Here is a 17609-nt window from a genome sequence, read left to right as displayed (position 1 = left end):
TAGCTTTTGATGCGATGTTGAGACATACAAATGTATCGCTTGAACTGATTAGTGATTTAGACATGTTTAATTTAGTTAAAAAGGGTATACGGGGATGGACTAACTCAAAGCTCAAAAAGATATGCTAAAGCTAACAATAAATACATGAAAAATTAGTAGATGCTAATAACTTATACGGTTGTGCAATGAAGCAATTTACTCCAATTTCAAATTTTAAATTTCTGGAACCAGAAGAAATGATTATAGATGAAGAAGGAATAAAGAAGCTTCAACCTAATTCAGACACTGGATACATATATATAGTTGACATGGACTATCCAAAAGAACTTCATGATAGTAGGCGGTTATAAATATGAGAAAGTCATTGCAGATTTAGCACCAAAGAGAAAATATGCAATTCATTATATGGTTTTAAAGCAATGTGTTGAATATATATATATATATATATATATATATATATATATATATAAATGAGCTTGGTGATAAGTGATTGACTGACTGACTGACTGACTCATCATCAACGCCCAGCCAAAACGGCTAAAGCTAGGAGCTTGAAATTTTACCAGTGGGTCACTGTTGATGCAAATGTGCGAGATAGGGCCGGGTTTTAGAAAATTCGTCCTGGAACCACAAAAAATAACAACAACAAAAATCCTTATTTTTAATTACTATTACGCACTTAGTTGGCCCTCTGCAAGACATGTGTAAAATTAACAATGCCATAACTTCTTGATATCGTAAGAGATCACACATAATTTCAAATTTTGTAGTTTACTTCTAGGCGCGCTTATTTTATCGTAAACCACTAAATAATAGAAAGACAAGACATTTGTTATCTTCCATTGCAACAGATGTCGCAGTTGGTGATAATGGTGTATAAACATCAATTACGCAAATGAACAAATGAGTTGCTGTTGAAGACAACATTAGGGAAATAAATTCAGAAATAACAACAACTAAAAACTGTATGGACCTGACTTTTTGGTAATAACTAAATGTTTGCAAATCAATGAAAGTGCAATAAAATTGTGCATATTACCATGATTTATTTGCAATTAAGAATTTTATCGTATATGGAGATGTACAGTCATAACTTTTCAATTTCAAAATCTGCAATTTGATGAAATCGCTAAATAATTAATGAAATCAATAATAGGCCCCAGGAATATAGGAATATAGGAATTTGGTATGGAAATCAAGGTTGGGAAGTGGTGCTTCTAAAAGGAAATGGTTTGGAAAATTACCAATCATGTGTACGAAAAGTACTAAATTTAATACAATTTAGATTTGGGTGAACGTAAAGAGCTGGAAACCTGAAATTTGGAATTAAGGTTACTGTTGTAGTGTAGGATTGAGATATGAGGGTAGTTTTGGAAATTCGTGCTTATGTGTACGAAAAGTACTAAATAGTACTAAATTTGGTACAATAGGGATTTGGGTGAACGGATAGAGCTGGAATCCTGATATTTGGAATTGAGATTACTGTTGGAGTGTAGGATTGAAGAACTTTTGGAAATTCGTACTTATGTGTATGAAAAGTACTAAATGGTACTAAATTTGATACAATGGGGATTTGGGTGAACGGATAATAGCTGGAATCTCGAAATTTGGAATTGAGATTACTGGTGGGGTGTGGGATTGAGGTAGTTTTGAAAATTCGTACTTATGGGTACGAAAAGTACTAAATGGTACTAAATTTAGTACAATTTGGATTTGAATGAACGGATAGAGCTGGAAACCTGAAATTTGGAATTAATATTACTGTTGAAGTGTAGGATTGAGATATGAGGGTGGTTTTGGAAATTAGTACTTATGTGTACGGAAAGTACTAAATGGAACTAAATTTTGTATAATGGGGATTTGGGTGCACGGATAGCGCTGGAATCTCTAAATTTGGAACTGAGATTACTGGTGTAGTTTAATATTGTGGAAGTTTTGGAATTTCGTACATAGGGTACGAAAAATACTAAATAGCACTAAATTTGGTACAGTTTCGATTTGGGTGAACGGATAGGGCTTGATTCCTCAAATTTGGACTGAGGATCACTGATGAAGAGTAAGAAAGATGCACCAAAGGGTTTTTGGAAACTTGAGTGTACGAAAAGTAATAATTGGTACTAAATTTAGTACAATTTGGATTTGAGTGAACGGATAGAGCTGGATTCCTGAAATTTGGAATTGATATTACTTTTGGAGTGTAGGACTGGGGAAGTTTTGGAAATTCTTACTTATGTGAATGAAAAGTACTAAATGGTACTAAATTTGGGACAATGGGGATTTGGGTGAACGGATATAGTTGGAATCTCGAAATTTGGAATTGAGATTACTGGTGGGGTGTAGAATTGAGGTAGTTTTGAAAATTCGTACTTATGGGTACGAAAAGTACTAAATGGTACTAAATTTAGTACAATTTGGATTTGGGTGAACGTATGTATGTAGCTGGAAACCTGAAATTTGGAATTAAGATTACTGTGAAGTGTAGGACTGAGATATGAGGGTGGTTTTGGAAATTCGTACTTATGTGTTCGAAAAGTACTAAATTTGGTACAATAGGGATTCGAGTGAACGGACAGAGCTGGAATCCTGAAATTTGAAATTCAGATTACTGTTGGATCATAGGATTGGGGAAATTTTGGAAATTCGTATTTATGTGTACGAAAAGTACTAAATTTATTACAATTTGGATTTGGGTGAACGGATAGAACTGGAATCCTGAATTTTAAGTATTTTAATTTTATTTATTTTAATTTAAAGTATGAATTTTTGTAAACGGAAAGAGTTAGAATTTGCAACCCGTTCGCGGTAGGCTATAGAGGTAGAATTTGGATTTGGGTGACGGATAGTGTTTGAGTCCTGAAATTTGAAATTAGGATTACTATTGGAGTGTTGGACTGAGGTAGTAAGGGTACGAAAAGTACTAAATGGTACTACCTGTGGTACAATTTGGATTTGGGGGAACGGATAGAGCTGGAATTTGGTCAGACTGCTGTTGGAGTATAGGATTGAGATGGAAGTAGTTTTTGAAATTCGTACTTATGGGTACGAAATGTACCAAATGGTACAACTTGGATTTGAGTGCACGGATAGCGCTGGAATCCTGTTATTTGGAATTATGGTTACTGTTGAAGTGAAGGATTAAGGTTGTTTTGGAAAATAGAATTGTACAGAATTTTGTACAATTTGTTTTTGTGTAAAGGGGTTTTTGGAAATTCGTCGTAGAAAGGTACGAAAAGTGCTAAAGTGTACTAAATATGGAATCCATTGTATTAGGCAAACGCGAAGAGCTAGAAATCTGAAATTTTGAACGAGTGGTCATTGATGGAGAGTTAGGAAGATGTACCAAAGGGTATTTAGAAACTCGACCTATAAGTGTACGAAAAGTACTAAAAGTTTCTAAATTTGGTACCAATTGCATATTTTTAATGGATAAAGCTAGAATCTTCAAATTTGGTATGGGAATCCAGGTTGGGAAATGGCGTTGAAATAAGGAAATGGTTTTGGAAGTTCGTATTTATGATTACGAGCAGTACTAAATTTGGATTTGGATGAACGGATAGAGCTGGAATCCTAAAGTTTTGAATTAAGATTACTGTAGAGGTGTAGGATTGAGATAGTTTTACAAATTCGTACCTTTGGGTACGAAAAGTACTAAATGGTACTAAATTTGGTACAATTTGGATTTAGATGAACGGATAAAGCTGGAATTCTGAAATTTGGAACTAAGATTACTGTCGGACAGTAGAATTGAGGTAGTTTTGGAAATTCGTACTTATGGGTACAGAAAGCACTAAATTTGGTACAATTTGAACTTTAGTAAACGGATAGTGTTGGAATTAGGAATTAAGATTACTGTAGGAGTGTAGTATTGAGGAAATTTTGAAAAGTCGTACGTGTGCGTACGAGAAGTACTAAATGGTACTAAATATGGTACAATGTGGATTTGGGTGAACGGTAGAGCTGGAATCCTGAAATATTTGTTTGGGAAAGAAATGGTACTAAATTTGATACAATTTGGATTCGGGTGAATTAATAGAGCTGGAATCCTGAAATTTGGAATTACAGTCGAAGAGTAGGATTCAGGTTGTTTTGAAAAAGCAAACTTATGGTTACGAAAAGCACTAAATGGTACTAAATTTAGTACAATTTGTATGTAGGTGAACGGATAGCGGTGGAATCCTGCAATTTGAAAGTATGATTATTGTAGCCCTGTTGCGTTGAGGAAGTTTTGAAAATTGGTACGAAAATTCTAAATTGTTCTAAATTTAGTACAATTTTAATTTAACGGGTAGAGATTGAATCCTGAAATTTGGAAGTAAGATTACTACTAAAGTGAAGGATTGAGGTAGTTTTGGAAAATCTTACTTATGCGTACGAAGAGTTCGACTTGATACTAAGTTTGGTACAATTTGGAATTGGACGAACGGATACAGCTGGAATCTTGAGATTTGGAATTACTGTAATTATTTTGTATTAATGTCCGTATATGGCTGAGATATGTCGTCGAAATACGTACCATAAATATACTAAAATTACTTAATGGTACTCAATTTGTTTTTGGGTGTAGGGACAGTGCTGGAATTTTTTTTTTTTTTGGAGTTAGGGTGTGTATTGGTGTGCAACGTTGATCTCGCTGTTAATGTGTAAGGGTGAGATACGGCTGATCTTTTTTAAAAACGAACTTAAGGGGTACGTACAGTACTAAGATAAAAATAAATATTGATTATAATTGGTATTAGTGCGATCAAATTTTCAGTGTTTGTCATTTCCATATTATATATTGTTTATTTGTTTTTTTTTTATATCCTTTCCGCATACGAAGTAGCGGGCATTTTGCTAGTATATATATATATATATATATATATATATATATATATATATATCACGGAAAAACAAAAAATTAATCGGAATGATGACGAGCATTGTGGAAAAATAGTGAGTCTTCACAGTCAACTCTAATTTACTAACACATACATACATTTTTCGGCTGTCTCCCAGCTATCAGTTTTTCACAGACAGTACGGTTAACAAATTATTGACATTTCTTGTAAAAATGTGTGAGATAATAATTAAATGATTTAATAATTTTCCTGAATTGAATGATTCAATCAATTTACCTGTATTTGTAACCGATATGGACATAGATTTAGATACATCACTCAGCAATGAAGATTTTAATAATTTGCCTCCATTTTAAGGTATTTATATCTATTGTAATATCTAAAAAAATACTTTATGAAGAAAAAAAAACAAAACTTGTATAATTGTAATATAAGGGATATTTTCAGGATTTCTTTGTTTATCTTCTGCTTGCTTAATCAAGTTAATTGGAAAGTGTGCTTTTACGCCTGGAAAATGAATTTTATGACGAAAAATAGAGGAAATGGAAAAGAACATTTCTTTTCTGTTCCGGATAATTTAGGTTCCCGGATAATCGATTCACGGATAATCGAGGTTCAACTGTATACAATAACTTATACAACTTTTCGGATAGTTCCTGTCAAAGGAACGTACTCCGCCAGTCGATCATGGGTCTATGGGTCCATTCTTCACAGTTTCGTTTTGATTGCTGACATCAATAACGTCAATTGGGTTGTATTAAATCTTGCATATGTGAGACGTGGTTGTGGTTCCCTCGTTCCGTGCATAACGGTTCTCTCCAAACTTTAGTTTCAAATCATCATAATAATAATAATAATATTTTGAAGTTCACAATGTTGTAGCTTGTGACCTCTTTCAAATATCAAAGCAACGTGTCGAGGCCTTTCGTGACTGGCAGACAATTTAACACTCCAGCTGTGTTGTCTTCCACTAGCAATAGTTGGATTAAAGTAGCAATTCCAGCTGCGAAATGCTATCGGTAAAGTTTTATCATCCTTGATTGTTTTCAGGAAATTGATTTTTCTATAGTCTGATAAATGAATGTGTTGTACTTTCCAAATAATGTTTGTAATAGTGAGTTGAATTTCTTCGTTTTATGCAGTTGAATAACATACATTTTTACCGTTGGCGCTCGTCAAGATAATCAAATCATGTTTACTGTTGCAAATTGCCTTATTAAAGTCCTCAGCAAAACCCAGTAGACGGTACAAGGGTACACAAAAATTGAATGAGCTTGTATTTACGTCACCATCTGCCTTCGATTCTGCATTACTCATAACCTTGCTTTCGGATTCCCTTAGAGAAATTAAATTTGTATCTTTGTTGTTGTACCCAAATAACAAGCACGATCAATTTCAATTCCATTTAGGTCATATCGAATTTCATCAAGCATGTAACCCACACAGTTATTCCTCAGTCTAGCATTCCTAAATTCCCTTCAGTGTATTGTTAGCTCTCCGATGGTAGTATGTAAAAATCTTGATTTTGTATACTTATACGAATTTCATCGTTATTTTTAAATGATTGAATATATGGAACACAGCTGTGGTAGTCTGTTTTTACAATATTCTCATTTGAGAGTGGACGTTCACTAGTATCGACTATTTCTGACATTTGGTTTGACTTTTAATTTAATGAGTTTTAAAAATTATTTATTTTCTTTGGCTATAGGATGTCTTGTCGGTTTGGCACCTCGGTGTTGAATGTGTTTTGTTGTTTGTTTATGGCTGTATTTGTTGTAAATAATCATGTCTGTCTTGGTCTAATATGAATTCGTAGCGTAACTTCTTATCCTCTAAAGTTTATCAAGCGAACTTCTTGATATAGTATGAGTATCTCCTGATGACTTGTTTCACCCATGTAGATTCATCTCTACAGTGTGTCCAAAATGGTATTTTTTTTTTGTCAAAAATCAATATTTTCTAAACGGATAAATGTAGAGCTATGATATTTGGAGGAGATGTTTATCAGACATAGATCTTTTATTCCATCTAGCTACAAGCTATTCGGTCAACGTTTTCTAGAGAATTTTTTTTTAATAAAAAATTTTTCGAAATTTTAAATCTGTGTAATTCAGATACATTTAAATAAGGTTTGATAATATATTAGAGTTATTTAAAATATGTTTTCGGCATAGAAACATAAAACGTTATATTCTCAAATACAGACTTTTGTTTTAACAACATAAAATAATTCAATTAATATGTATACTATAACTAAAATAGAACAAATTAAAATCATGGATCAATATTTACTTAGCGTAAAAATTGTAATATTTCGCTGTTTAAATTATTTTTTTAGTTTTTGAGATGTTTCTTAAACTACAAATAAACGGGTCAGATGATACCAAAAGTTGATGACTGCAATTGATGAAGTTTCAATATTATTAGTAATGTATTCTTGGATGTTTTTATTCTACTACGTCGAGATGCTTTTAGCAATACATCAAATAAAATATTGTGCGGAATTTTTGCAGATATGATAATACAATCAATGGGTATACATAATAGCAAATGATAAGCTATATATTAATAAGTTTTAAAATGGATCTCGTCGTAGAATTAACCATCGAACTATAAACTTCCAGCTAATTCCAAAATGCCTTAAAACGCCAAACGGACCGTGCCGTTATATTGGTGATATTCAAAAGCGTGGGACTATGTCAACGCAGCTGATCGTCAGTATCATAAACATTATCATAACCAACTAATGGGTACTTTACACGATATGTATTTTACATATGGGTTGTCACTTTTTATATACAAAATGTATACGCAAAGTGACAACCCATATGTAAAATACATATCGTGTAAAGTACCCATAAGCGCCATTATCAATGAATGACATCGTCGTTGTTGCCATAAATAAAAGTATGACAGTCTGTCAACAGTGAAACTATTTTCATTGTTTTACTTTGTTAAATATTAGCAAATTATATTTGCCAATATTAAACAATATAGAATTCCGTCGGAAAATGTATCTTTGAATTCCAAAATACCTAAAATCGGGGTTACCGTTATATGAGAGTTCTATCAAAAAGTGGACCTATGCCCAAAATTTTGTGTGTGAAAGTTTTTTGACCACTAGGAACCCTAAATGCAAAATGGTATCAACTTCGTTCCGAAAATATATTCAAAAACTGTAAAATAGCTGAAATCGGGCGGATAGTTTACTCGTAGAAAACGTTATATTTCAATTTCTAGCTAGATCGGTTGATTATTATAGCTAAAATCCTCAAAGTACATAATATCGGGTGGTACCGTTATAGGTGGCCTATTTCCCGGCGTCGCACTTGGTCGCAATTAATCTATTGAGAAATTGATAGTTCGACAGCTCCCCTTTATTTGAGTACCATTACAACAGTGGAACCCGTGGAAGTTTTTAGTTCTATCCTATTAAAAAAGAACTAGTTAAAAATATACACGTAAAAAATGTTCAGAACAAAGCAGGTTATTTTAAAGAACAGGAACGCAAATACAATTACTTCTAAGCACAGTTTAATACGACAGGTTTCGTATTCTCGGATAGCAAAAAGATAATATTGTCCGCACAATATCGACGAATTTCCTTGCGATTTTTAGTATTCGTTTTAACAAAACTAAGGTCATTTTAAAGGTACCGTTACTTCATTTATAATGGTATAACATAAAACGTTATATTCTTAAATACAGACTTTTGTTTTAACAACATAAAATAATTCAATTAATATGTATACTATAACTAAAATAGAACAAATTAAATTCATGGATGAATATTTACTTAGCGTAAAAATTGTAATATTTCGCTGTTTAAATTATTTTTTAGTTTTTGAGATGTTTCTTAAACTACAAATAAACGGGTCAGATGATACCAAAAGTTGATGACTGCAATTGATGAAGTTGGAATATTATTAGTAATGTATTCTTGGATGTTTTTATTCTACTACGTCGAGATGCTTTTAGCAATACATCAAATAAAATATTGTGCGGAATTTTTGCAGATATGATAATACAATCAATGGGTATGGATAATAGCAAATGATAAGCTATATATTAATAAGTTTTAAAATGGATCTCGTCGTAGAATTAACCATCGAACTATAAACTTCCAGCTAATTCCAAAATGCCTTAAAACGCCAAACGGACCGTGCCGTTATATTGGTGATATTCAAAAGCGTGGGACTATGTCAACGCAGCTGATCGTCAGTATCATAAACATTATCATAACCAACTAAGCGCCATTATCAATGAATGACATCGTCGTTGTTGCCATAAATAAGAGTATGACAGTCTGTCAACAGTGAAACTATTTTCGGTGTTTTACTTTGTTAAATATTAGCAAAGTATATTTGCCAATATTAAACAATATAGAATTCCGTCGGAAAATGTATCTTTGAATTCCAATATACCTAAAATCGGGGTTACCGTTATATGAGAGTTGTATCAAAAAGTGGACCTATGCCCAAAATTTTGTGTGTGAAAGTTTTTTGACCACTAGGAACCCTAAATGCAAAATGGTATCAACTTCGTTCCGAAAATATATTCAAAAACTGTAAAATAGCTGAAATCGGGCGGATAGTTTACTCGTAGAAAACGTTATATTTCAATTTCTAGCTAGATCGGTTGATTATTATAGCTAAAATCCTCAAAGTACATAATATCGGGTGGTACCGTTATAGGTGGCCTATTTCCCGGCGTCGCACTTGGTCGCAATTAATCTATTGAGAAATTGATAGTTCGACAGCTCCCCTTTATTTGAGTACCATTACAACAGTGGAACCCGTGGAAGTTTTTAGTTCTATCCTATTAAAAAAGAACTAGTTAAAAATATACACGTAAAAAATGTTCAGAACAAAGCAGGTTATTTTAAAGAACAGGAACGCAAATACATTTACTTCTAAGCACAGTTTAATACGACAGGTTTCGTATTCTCGGATAGCAAAAAGATAATATTGTCCGCACAATATCGACGAATTTCCTTGCGATTTTTAGTATTCGTTTTAACAAAACTAAGGTCATGTTAAAGGTACCGTTACTTCATTTATAATGGTATAACCAACGAATTTTTATTAATATTTTATTTAAAGTCGTTTATGTTACTTTCCTAGGGAAAACGATGTGGGGTTTTTAGAGGACTTAAAATTTTCACCTTAAAATTTCCAAATTTTTCATCATTTCGCATTTGGATTCCAATTTTTATTGATTTTTATTGCTTTTAATGTTATTCCCCACATCGGATTTTTGTATATTTTTGAAATTTCAACCAATTGTAACGACGTTATTATACAGAATTATATCGTTCCAATGACAGAAATTCGATGTCATATTGAAAATAATCAATAATACGTACAAAGCTCTAGCTTTTATTGTTTAATAAACGAAATATTTGCATTAAAATTTTCAAAAATATGCAAAAATCACATGTCTATTTATGGGTAAAACGATGAATAATGCTCCGAAATGTCACCTTGTATAAGTCAAGAAGTAAGGTCCTGTATTACAAATTTTGTTAAAAAAAAAACTGGTAGGGATATGATAGTCTTGAGCTTTTTAATTACTCTAAATTCACCTAGGGTGGCTCCGCCACGTAATACTGCTGAAGATTTATTTACAGGTAACCTTGCGCTTCAGGCGCCATATTCAAATGTATTACCTAAAGTAAATGGTCAATTTTGTAGAATTTTTTTTTAATGGTGTCAGGTAGATTTCAGTCAACGCACCAATGTGCTATTAATCTATCTTTACACATAACAGCTGTCGGCCATAAATAGAAAGGGTCGGTAATAAAATATCTATGTTCCTTATCACCCGCAACGCACACACTGCGTGGAGTGCATATACCTTTAGGCACATCGTGCATTAGTAAGTAAGAGCATGTGTATTGTTTAGTGATTAGAGATTTAAGGTTTAGTTGTAACAAAGCAGTAAAATAACATTGAGTTTCTTTCGAACCGTAGAACATACAATATCAGCCCGCGTGTTTTCTTTTCTTGGGCTTTTTCCCTAAGGTTTCTTGGTACATTTTTGTGATGCGACGAGGAGTCCGTCCCATCATTTGGTGACCCCACAGTGATTGTTTCGTGTATAGGAAAGACATGAGATAGTTCGCGTAAATAGGAGCGGTATAAGCGCGTAGTAAAAAGTTACTACGTTGGGCTTATCCGCTATTTTAGTCACGTGATAGGCTCGCGGTTTCAAACATGAAATTTGTGTAGTTTATTCGTGTTAAGTGTAGTGACGTGGTAGGCTCACATTTTCAAGAAGGAAAAGTGTGTTAGTTTACGCGTAGTGTTATAACGTAATAGCCGCGTAGTCAAAAGTGACTACGTTAGGTTTATTCGTTAGGTTATAGAAGTCGAAGCAAAAATTGTGTTAGGCCAATTTTTATAGCTACTGTTTGAGGAGCAATAAAAGTAAATAAACAAAAACCAAAAAGAAAAACACCAGTATCAATTCTTTTTATAATAAAATAAATAGAAAAATCCTTTATTTAATATTGTTCGAAGAAACAATATTTTTACCTTTTGATTTAACAATTGGTGTTGCTTAGTGGACGAATATCCAAAGAGTAGTGAAGTATAAAAGTAACGAGTAAGCTAGGTGTTGCAAAGTGGCGCGAATTTAACTCGTTAGAATTTGACATATATCACTTTGTGCGAACGCACAAAGTTGCATTTGGGTTAGATATGCGCAAATTCTAACGGCAGAAGAAATTAAGTTTCCTAAAATGCGGAAATCATTTGGAATTAAACAGCTACTAATAAAAAAATTAATATTGACGAAAAGTGTATGTATTTCGTGAAAATTATAAATAAATTATAAATTATTATAAATTATAACATCAAAAGATGTTGGGCGAATACATTGTTTCGCTTTATTTAGAACTGAGCAAAATTGCTCAGAAAAGTGTAGCCATGAGACTATGGAAAAGTGTGATGTCATAGAAAATTCCTTCATAGGAGCAAGAAGGGATTTTTTAGAGAATCAGGAGGAGCTCCACCGTATGGGAACAATTCCATATCATCACAGACTTTTCGCATTAGGAGTGTGGAATACTATTAAAGAAATTGAAAAAGCATTTGAGGGGATGGACAGATTTTTAACCGTTGAATGTCCTCTTTTAATTTGCAGAGCTAAGGTGCACAGCTTAAGTTCACCAGAGAGCTATGAAAATATTTGTTCTCCAAAATTGAAAGACGAAATCACTCAGCAGCTGGAATTGACTTTGGATGTGTTACAGGAAAAGATAAATAACGATAGAAGCTATCTTGTCAAAAAATGCTCATTTTTAGGTATTTGTTATGACTTAGTGGAGAATCAGAAGATATTGACTTGGCCACCTAAAAGGGTAAATATCAAGGAAGATTATAAAGAAATCAATGGGATATGGGTTCCCAATTTACATATGAAACAGGTAGATGATAATTTAATTAGGAAAATTGAAGATGGGACTATTCCTGAATTTAAGAAATCAGTAAAGTTTTCAGTAGTGCGATTCTGTAACTTTTTTTAATAACGAACCGACATCGGTAGTTAACGAAAATATTCGGTGGAGTTAACGAATGTCCTATTCTGTAACCTTATGTTACCGATTGTAGAAATCGTTAACTCATACCGACGAATATCGATTGGAAGGAAATGTCAAATATTATATTTTAATATTAATTAAAATATATTTTGAAGCTGAAAACATTATTTCGTCGCGAATACAAAACATGAAGCGTTTAAGAAGGAAACAATTCAGACTTTTGGAGGAATGTGGCTCAAATGTGTGTCTTTTGGATGGCTACGGATGCCAGTAATGAAGCATTTCTTAAGATGTTTTTATTGTGTGTGTGATTTAAATGTAATAAAAGTGATAAAACCACCATTAATCTTTTTAAAAGCGCAGTTGTATTTTTTATTTAAAAGTTGGGATCATATTTTGGGTTGTGGCGCTCTGTATCAAAATTCAACTGTGATATTTGACATGACTTAAGCCCCTTCAGTGATCGTGGATCCACGTTACCGTCATTTGAGTTTTATATTCACATATTCAATTCACGCCCACATTAAAAGAAATTTCTCATAGCGGAGAGTATGAAAAGTTCGAAAATCCAAGCTTATACGCCATGTTTAGCATTCTGATTGTTAGTGATGCTGGGTTTAAATCTATGAGATTATCACAGAAGAAAGTAGGTTATAGTAATACTCTTCACGTGTCACGTACTATTTTATTCACGTCACGCGCCTCCTAGAAAGATAGTGTTAAGGACATTGGTATAGGTCTTACATAGCAGTACCACACTTGAGTTCTTTTGAAGCATTAGCTAACGTTTTTCCTCTTTAATAAGTAAAACAAAGGTTAGCGCAGTCTTCATACGTAGGGTAGTAGCATGTGGCAGCTTCGCCAATGTTGCGCCTTCGTCAGCGCTGATTTAATTGATGCTACATGTAGATCTTCCAAGGGAAAGTTATGAGTTAATCGAAGATCTACAACTTTCTCTTTGGTGATCTTTATGCTGCTTCAATAAAATCGGCGCCGGCGAAAGCACAACAGTGGCGAAGCTTCCCCCTGTTATCCTACATAGTTAACCCTTATGTAAATGCCTTAAAAAGATTTTTCTCAATAAGGCGGAATTTACCTTGTGTACCGTCTTTATTGACATAGCATACGTTCATATAAAACGCCGTTGTTAAAAGAATTCAGCAAAATATTGCAATAATTTACTGTCGTTAAGACTTAACAACTACTTTTTTTTGGTTGTTAACTTAACAATAATTTTCGGTAATTAACGACAAAATTTACCGACAAAAATTGTTAAAATTGGTTACAGAATAGCACTTACCGAAAATTATCGTTAACTACCGACATTCGTCGTTAATTCTGTCGTTAAGGAGTTACAGAATCGCACTACAGGTAGCATAGCCACTCAGCAGAAGTTTGTTTGAAATTAAAATTAATCAACTATTTGAAGAAAATAAAAAGTTAAAGTCCAATTTTGAGCACAAAACCAATGACTGGCAAATTGCTGAATCACGTGCTGCTGACCTTAGTATAAAATATCAAGCAGCAGAGGCTGATCGTAAAAAAGCCGTTGATGACCTTGATGAACTAAGAAAAGAGCTGGTGTATCTGCAACACAACATACATAGTCTGCGGGAATAACTGACGTGCAAGGAGTAGAGTTGCGTCGTTCATGAACGAACCGGCTCAAAGGAACGATTCCGTGAAAAGAACGAACGGATCCGTATCCAGCTCATTTTTTTATATCGTTCATTTAGTTCCCCGATGGACGAGTCATTGCTGCTTACCAAATTAGCAGCATTGGTTTTGCTCTAAACAAACGCTGCGTTAGCGGAAGCAGCACAAATTTCCACACAAAACAAACAATGATTCAGAGAGCTACTCTCGCTCAGTAACTCACCTCATTCAGTAGCACATCTCGGTCATATCTTTCTTTTGCATCATTCGTTCATCTGGTTTTTTCATATCAAAACCACCACCACTACGTTCAGAAACAAAACCACCCCCATTAGCACACAAACAAGCAATTAACACAACAGTTGTGTCATTCGTGAACGAACATTTTCAAAAGAACGATTCGGTGAAAAGAGCGACGGAGTCATACATATGCAGCAGAGAACGAACGACTTCAAAAGAAAATAATACAGTCAAATGTATTGTTGAACGAAAAAGAGCCAACGAACGAAGTAAATGACCCGGATCTTTTTGGTGAACGGAATGAAAAAGATCGATCCGCTCAATGAACGAGATTGCCCAACACTAGCAAGGAGCAAAAGTATTCCCAAGAAATTAATGAAATACGCTATCGTCGTGGAACTGAACTAAGTGAGATGGATTGTCGCCTCTCTAAACGGTACGAGGAAACTTTGCAGCAGTCTTTGCGAGAGTTGCGTGAACAACACGAAAGACAATTTCGTGCTAAGTGTTATGAAATGGAAATGAAGCATAAGCAAGATATAAAGAATCTTCAATCTTCGTGAGTCCTCTGCTGATTCAAGTGCTAGCGAAGAATTACGTGCCACTCGTACACGTATTGGGAGTCTGAATAATCGCATTAGTGAGATAGAATCTGCAAATGCTACCTTGGATGGCCGCAATTGTCATTTGGAGAAATTGCTCGCCAATGAACGTGCACGTCATATAGCTGATATCGCCAATTTGGAAGCTGAATTCCAACGGTACCGCGATGATATGGCACAGCAGCGGCAAGAGCACCAAGATTTATTTAATGGATAATAAGAATTTATTTGATTTCGCAGTTGCTGTCTACTACAAATCACTGTGTGACGAAGAAGATATGAGTCAAACCAGCAGAGAGAAAGATCACATCGAAATTTCCAAAAGTGATCCTCAGGTAATCTTACTAAAGAAAGGTACCAAAGAAGTACATATCGGTGGTTGCCACTTCAAACTTAATGCCGATGATAAAGAGAATAACGTCAATTTCCATCGTTCAGAAAAAATTGAGGGTGATGTCAAAAAATTGATAGTGAATGCAACATATAATCCTCCGATCAAAATGGTTATGAAATCACAAAAAATCCAAGGTGGCGATAGCAAAGACTCATCGCTGTTTAATGGTAATGAGGAAGTTGCCGTTGCAGGTAGGGTCAAGCCTGTAGTTATACCCAGTGTATCATGTCATCGTATGGAACTAGTGTCAAAATTTATTATGAAGAAATGTGTATTGGAGAGAAGCATCCTCTAAGAAGAAAATGGATTTACCACGTATTTCAGCAATGGAAAAGAAGCAGTGTGACCAGATTTAAAAAAGTGTTGCAGCTAAATCAGCGTTAATATAATGCTAAAATAAATATTTAAATGCTAAAAAATAATGCTAAATTTAAAAACGTTATTTTTTAATAAAATATACCCTCCACCATTGTATAGTGGGTATATTAAGTTTGTTTTTCCGTTTGTAGCGCATTGAAATAATTATTTGCGGCCCTATATTCATAAAAAGAGTAAAATTCTTAGTCGATCTATGCATGTCCGTCCGTCTGTGGTAATCATTCTGGCATCCACAAAAATTGAGATAGGACACAGAATTTTTGGAAAGATCCGTCTTTTGTTTTCAGCCAGGTCAAGTTCGAAGATGGACTATATCATTCCATATTTTGATACAGACCCAATAAAACAGTACCGGCCGATTTCAGGTATAATGCTGTTATTGGCTACATTTTCAGGCTGAACTGGCAATGATTTGGTATTTAAGGTTCCAAAAACCTTCTCCACCAAAAGTTGTGGACAAAGAGTCCACGTTTTGGAATATTTTTTTAGCTAAATTTTCAGACCGATTTAGTTATAGTTTGGTATTAAAAACCTATCTACAAAAAATGCGGACATAGGTTCATGTTTTTGGAATAGCTCCATTTAACGGAACCGACCGATTTCGGGTATCTTTTATGTTTTAAGCTACATTTTCAGACCGAACTAGCCGTAATTTAGAATTTAGGGTTGTCAAAAAACGTCTCCATTAAAAATTGGGGACATAGGACAATGTTTTGGAATAGGCCCCATAAAAAGGTACCGACTGATTTAAATTATTTTTGGGTGTCATTTTGGTTCAAAGTGGTTAAGCAACTTCTTCACATTAATCACAGTCACATGCCCATTTTTGGGCACCATCGGATTTAGTTTGTTTTTTACATTTTCGGGCAAAATTGGATGTCATTTGGTATTTAAAGTTCGCAGTAGGTAAGAACTTCCCCATCAAAAATTCAGTACATATTACCATGTTGTGCTAGAGCCCCCATATAACGGTATCGCCCGATTTCATGTAGTTTCAAGTTTTTAGAAGACTGAATTAATAGTATTTGGGGATGCCAGTGGTCAAAAAACTTTTCCACCTAAAATAGTGACATTGGTACTTTCGTAACAAGAAGAAAAACTAACTATTCCATATCAGTTCTGAAGATTTCGTGGTAGAGGGTATAACAAGTTCGACACGGCAAACTTTACGTTTTATACTTGTTTTTTGTATTTTCTTATTCACATTTCCATTCCTTTAAACCAGAACAAAGACGAAAAACTACGTTGGTTTGAGCTGTTAAAAGAGCTGTTCTACTCAATTCAACCAACATTTATCAGATTTTTTATAAAAAAGTACTAAAATATCTTTGATTTCGTGGATAGAATAATGCTAAATTAATATTGAAAAATGCTAAGAAAAATGCTAAATGGAAATTTTGCGGCTAAATACAAAAAAATAATGCTAAATTTAGCTGCGAAAATGCTAAAATGGCCACACTGAAAAAGTCCTCATCCTAGCTGGTTGCTGAAGGTGTTGGGTGCCATCACCTAGAATTAAGTTATCATAATTCTTTCTATTTCTAGTATTAATGTAGAATTTAAGTAATCCCTTAGCAATTTCAAAACTGAAAAAAAAATTGTAATATTACCAAAAAAATTTAGTTGATAAAAAGATAAGATACTAATACATACAATTGTTAAAAGATTAGGATCTTTTCACGGCGGGGAGTATGGACAATTTTGTAGAATTGTTTTCAATGGTGTCAGGTAGATTTCAGTCAACGCACCAATGTGCTATTAATCTATCTTTACACATAACAGCTGTCGGCCATAAAAAGAAAGGGTCGGTAATAAAATATCTATGTTCCTTATCACCCTCAACGCACACACTGCGTGGAGTGCATATACCTTTAGGCACATCGTGCATTAGTAAATAAGTGCATGTGTATTGTTTAGTGATTAGATATTTAAGGTTTAGTTGTAACAAGGTAGTA

General features: G+C 33.9%; 1 protein-coding gene across 1 annotated transcript in view; it reads left to right on the top strand.

The window, feature by feature from the left end:
- Nucleotides 1-17210, top strand: part of LOC141403112 (lamin Dm0-like) — a 33250-nt gene extending 16040 nt beyond the window's left edge. The window contains exons 2-5 of the mRNA XM_073985277.1: nt 14627-14812; nt 14862-14998; nt 15123-15467; nt 17200-17210. Coding sequence (XP_073841378.1) covers nt 14627-14812; nt 14862-14998; nt 15123-15467; nt 17200-17210 — 679 coding nt within the window. The remainder of the gene's footprint in view (nt 1-14626; nt 14813-14861; nt 14999-15122; nt 15468-17199) is intronic.
- Nucleotides 17211-17609: the final 399 nt, after the last annotated feature.

Source organism: Musca autumnalis, unplaced genomic scaffold (assembly GCF_047663935.1).
Source record: "Musca autumnalis isolate F117 unplaced genomic scaffold, ASM4766393v1 scaffold_4, whole genome shotgun sequence".
Lineage (NCBI taxonomy): Eukaryota > Metazoa > Arthropoda > Insecta > Diptera > Muscidae > Musca > Musca autumnalis.
Note: the sequence above shows the minus strand (reverse complement) of the source record. Positions and strands in the feature narration are given on the sequence as shown.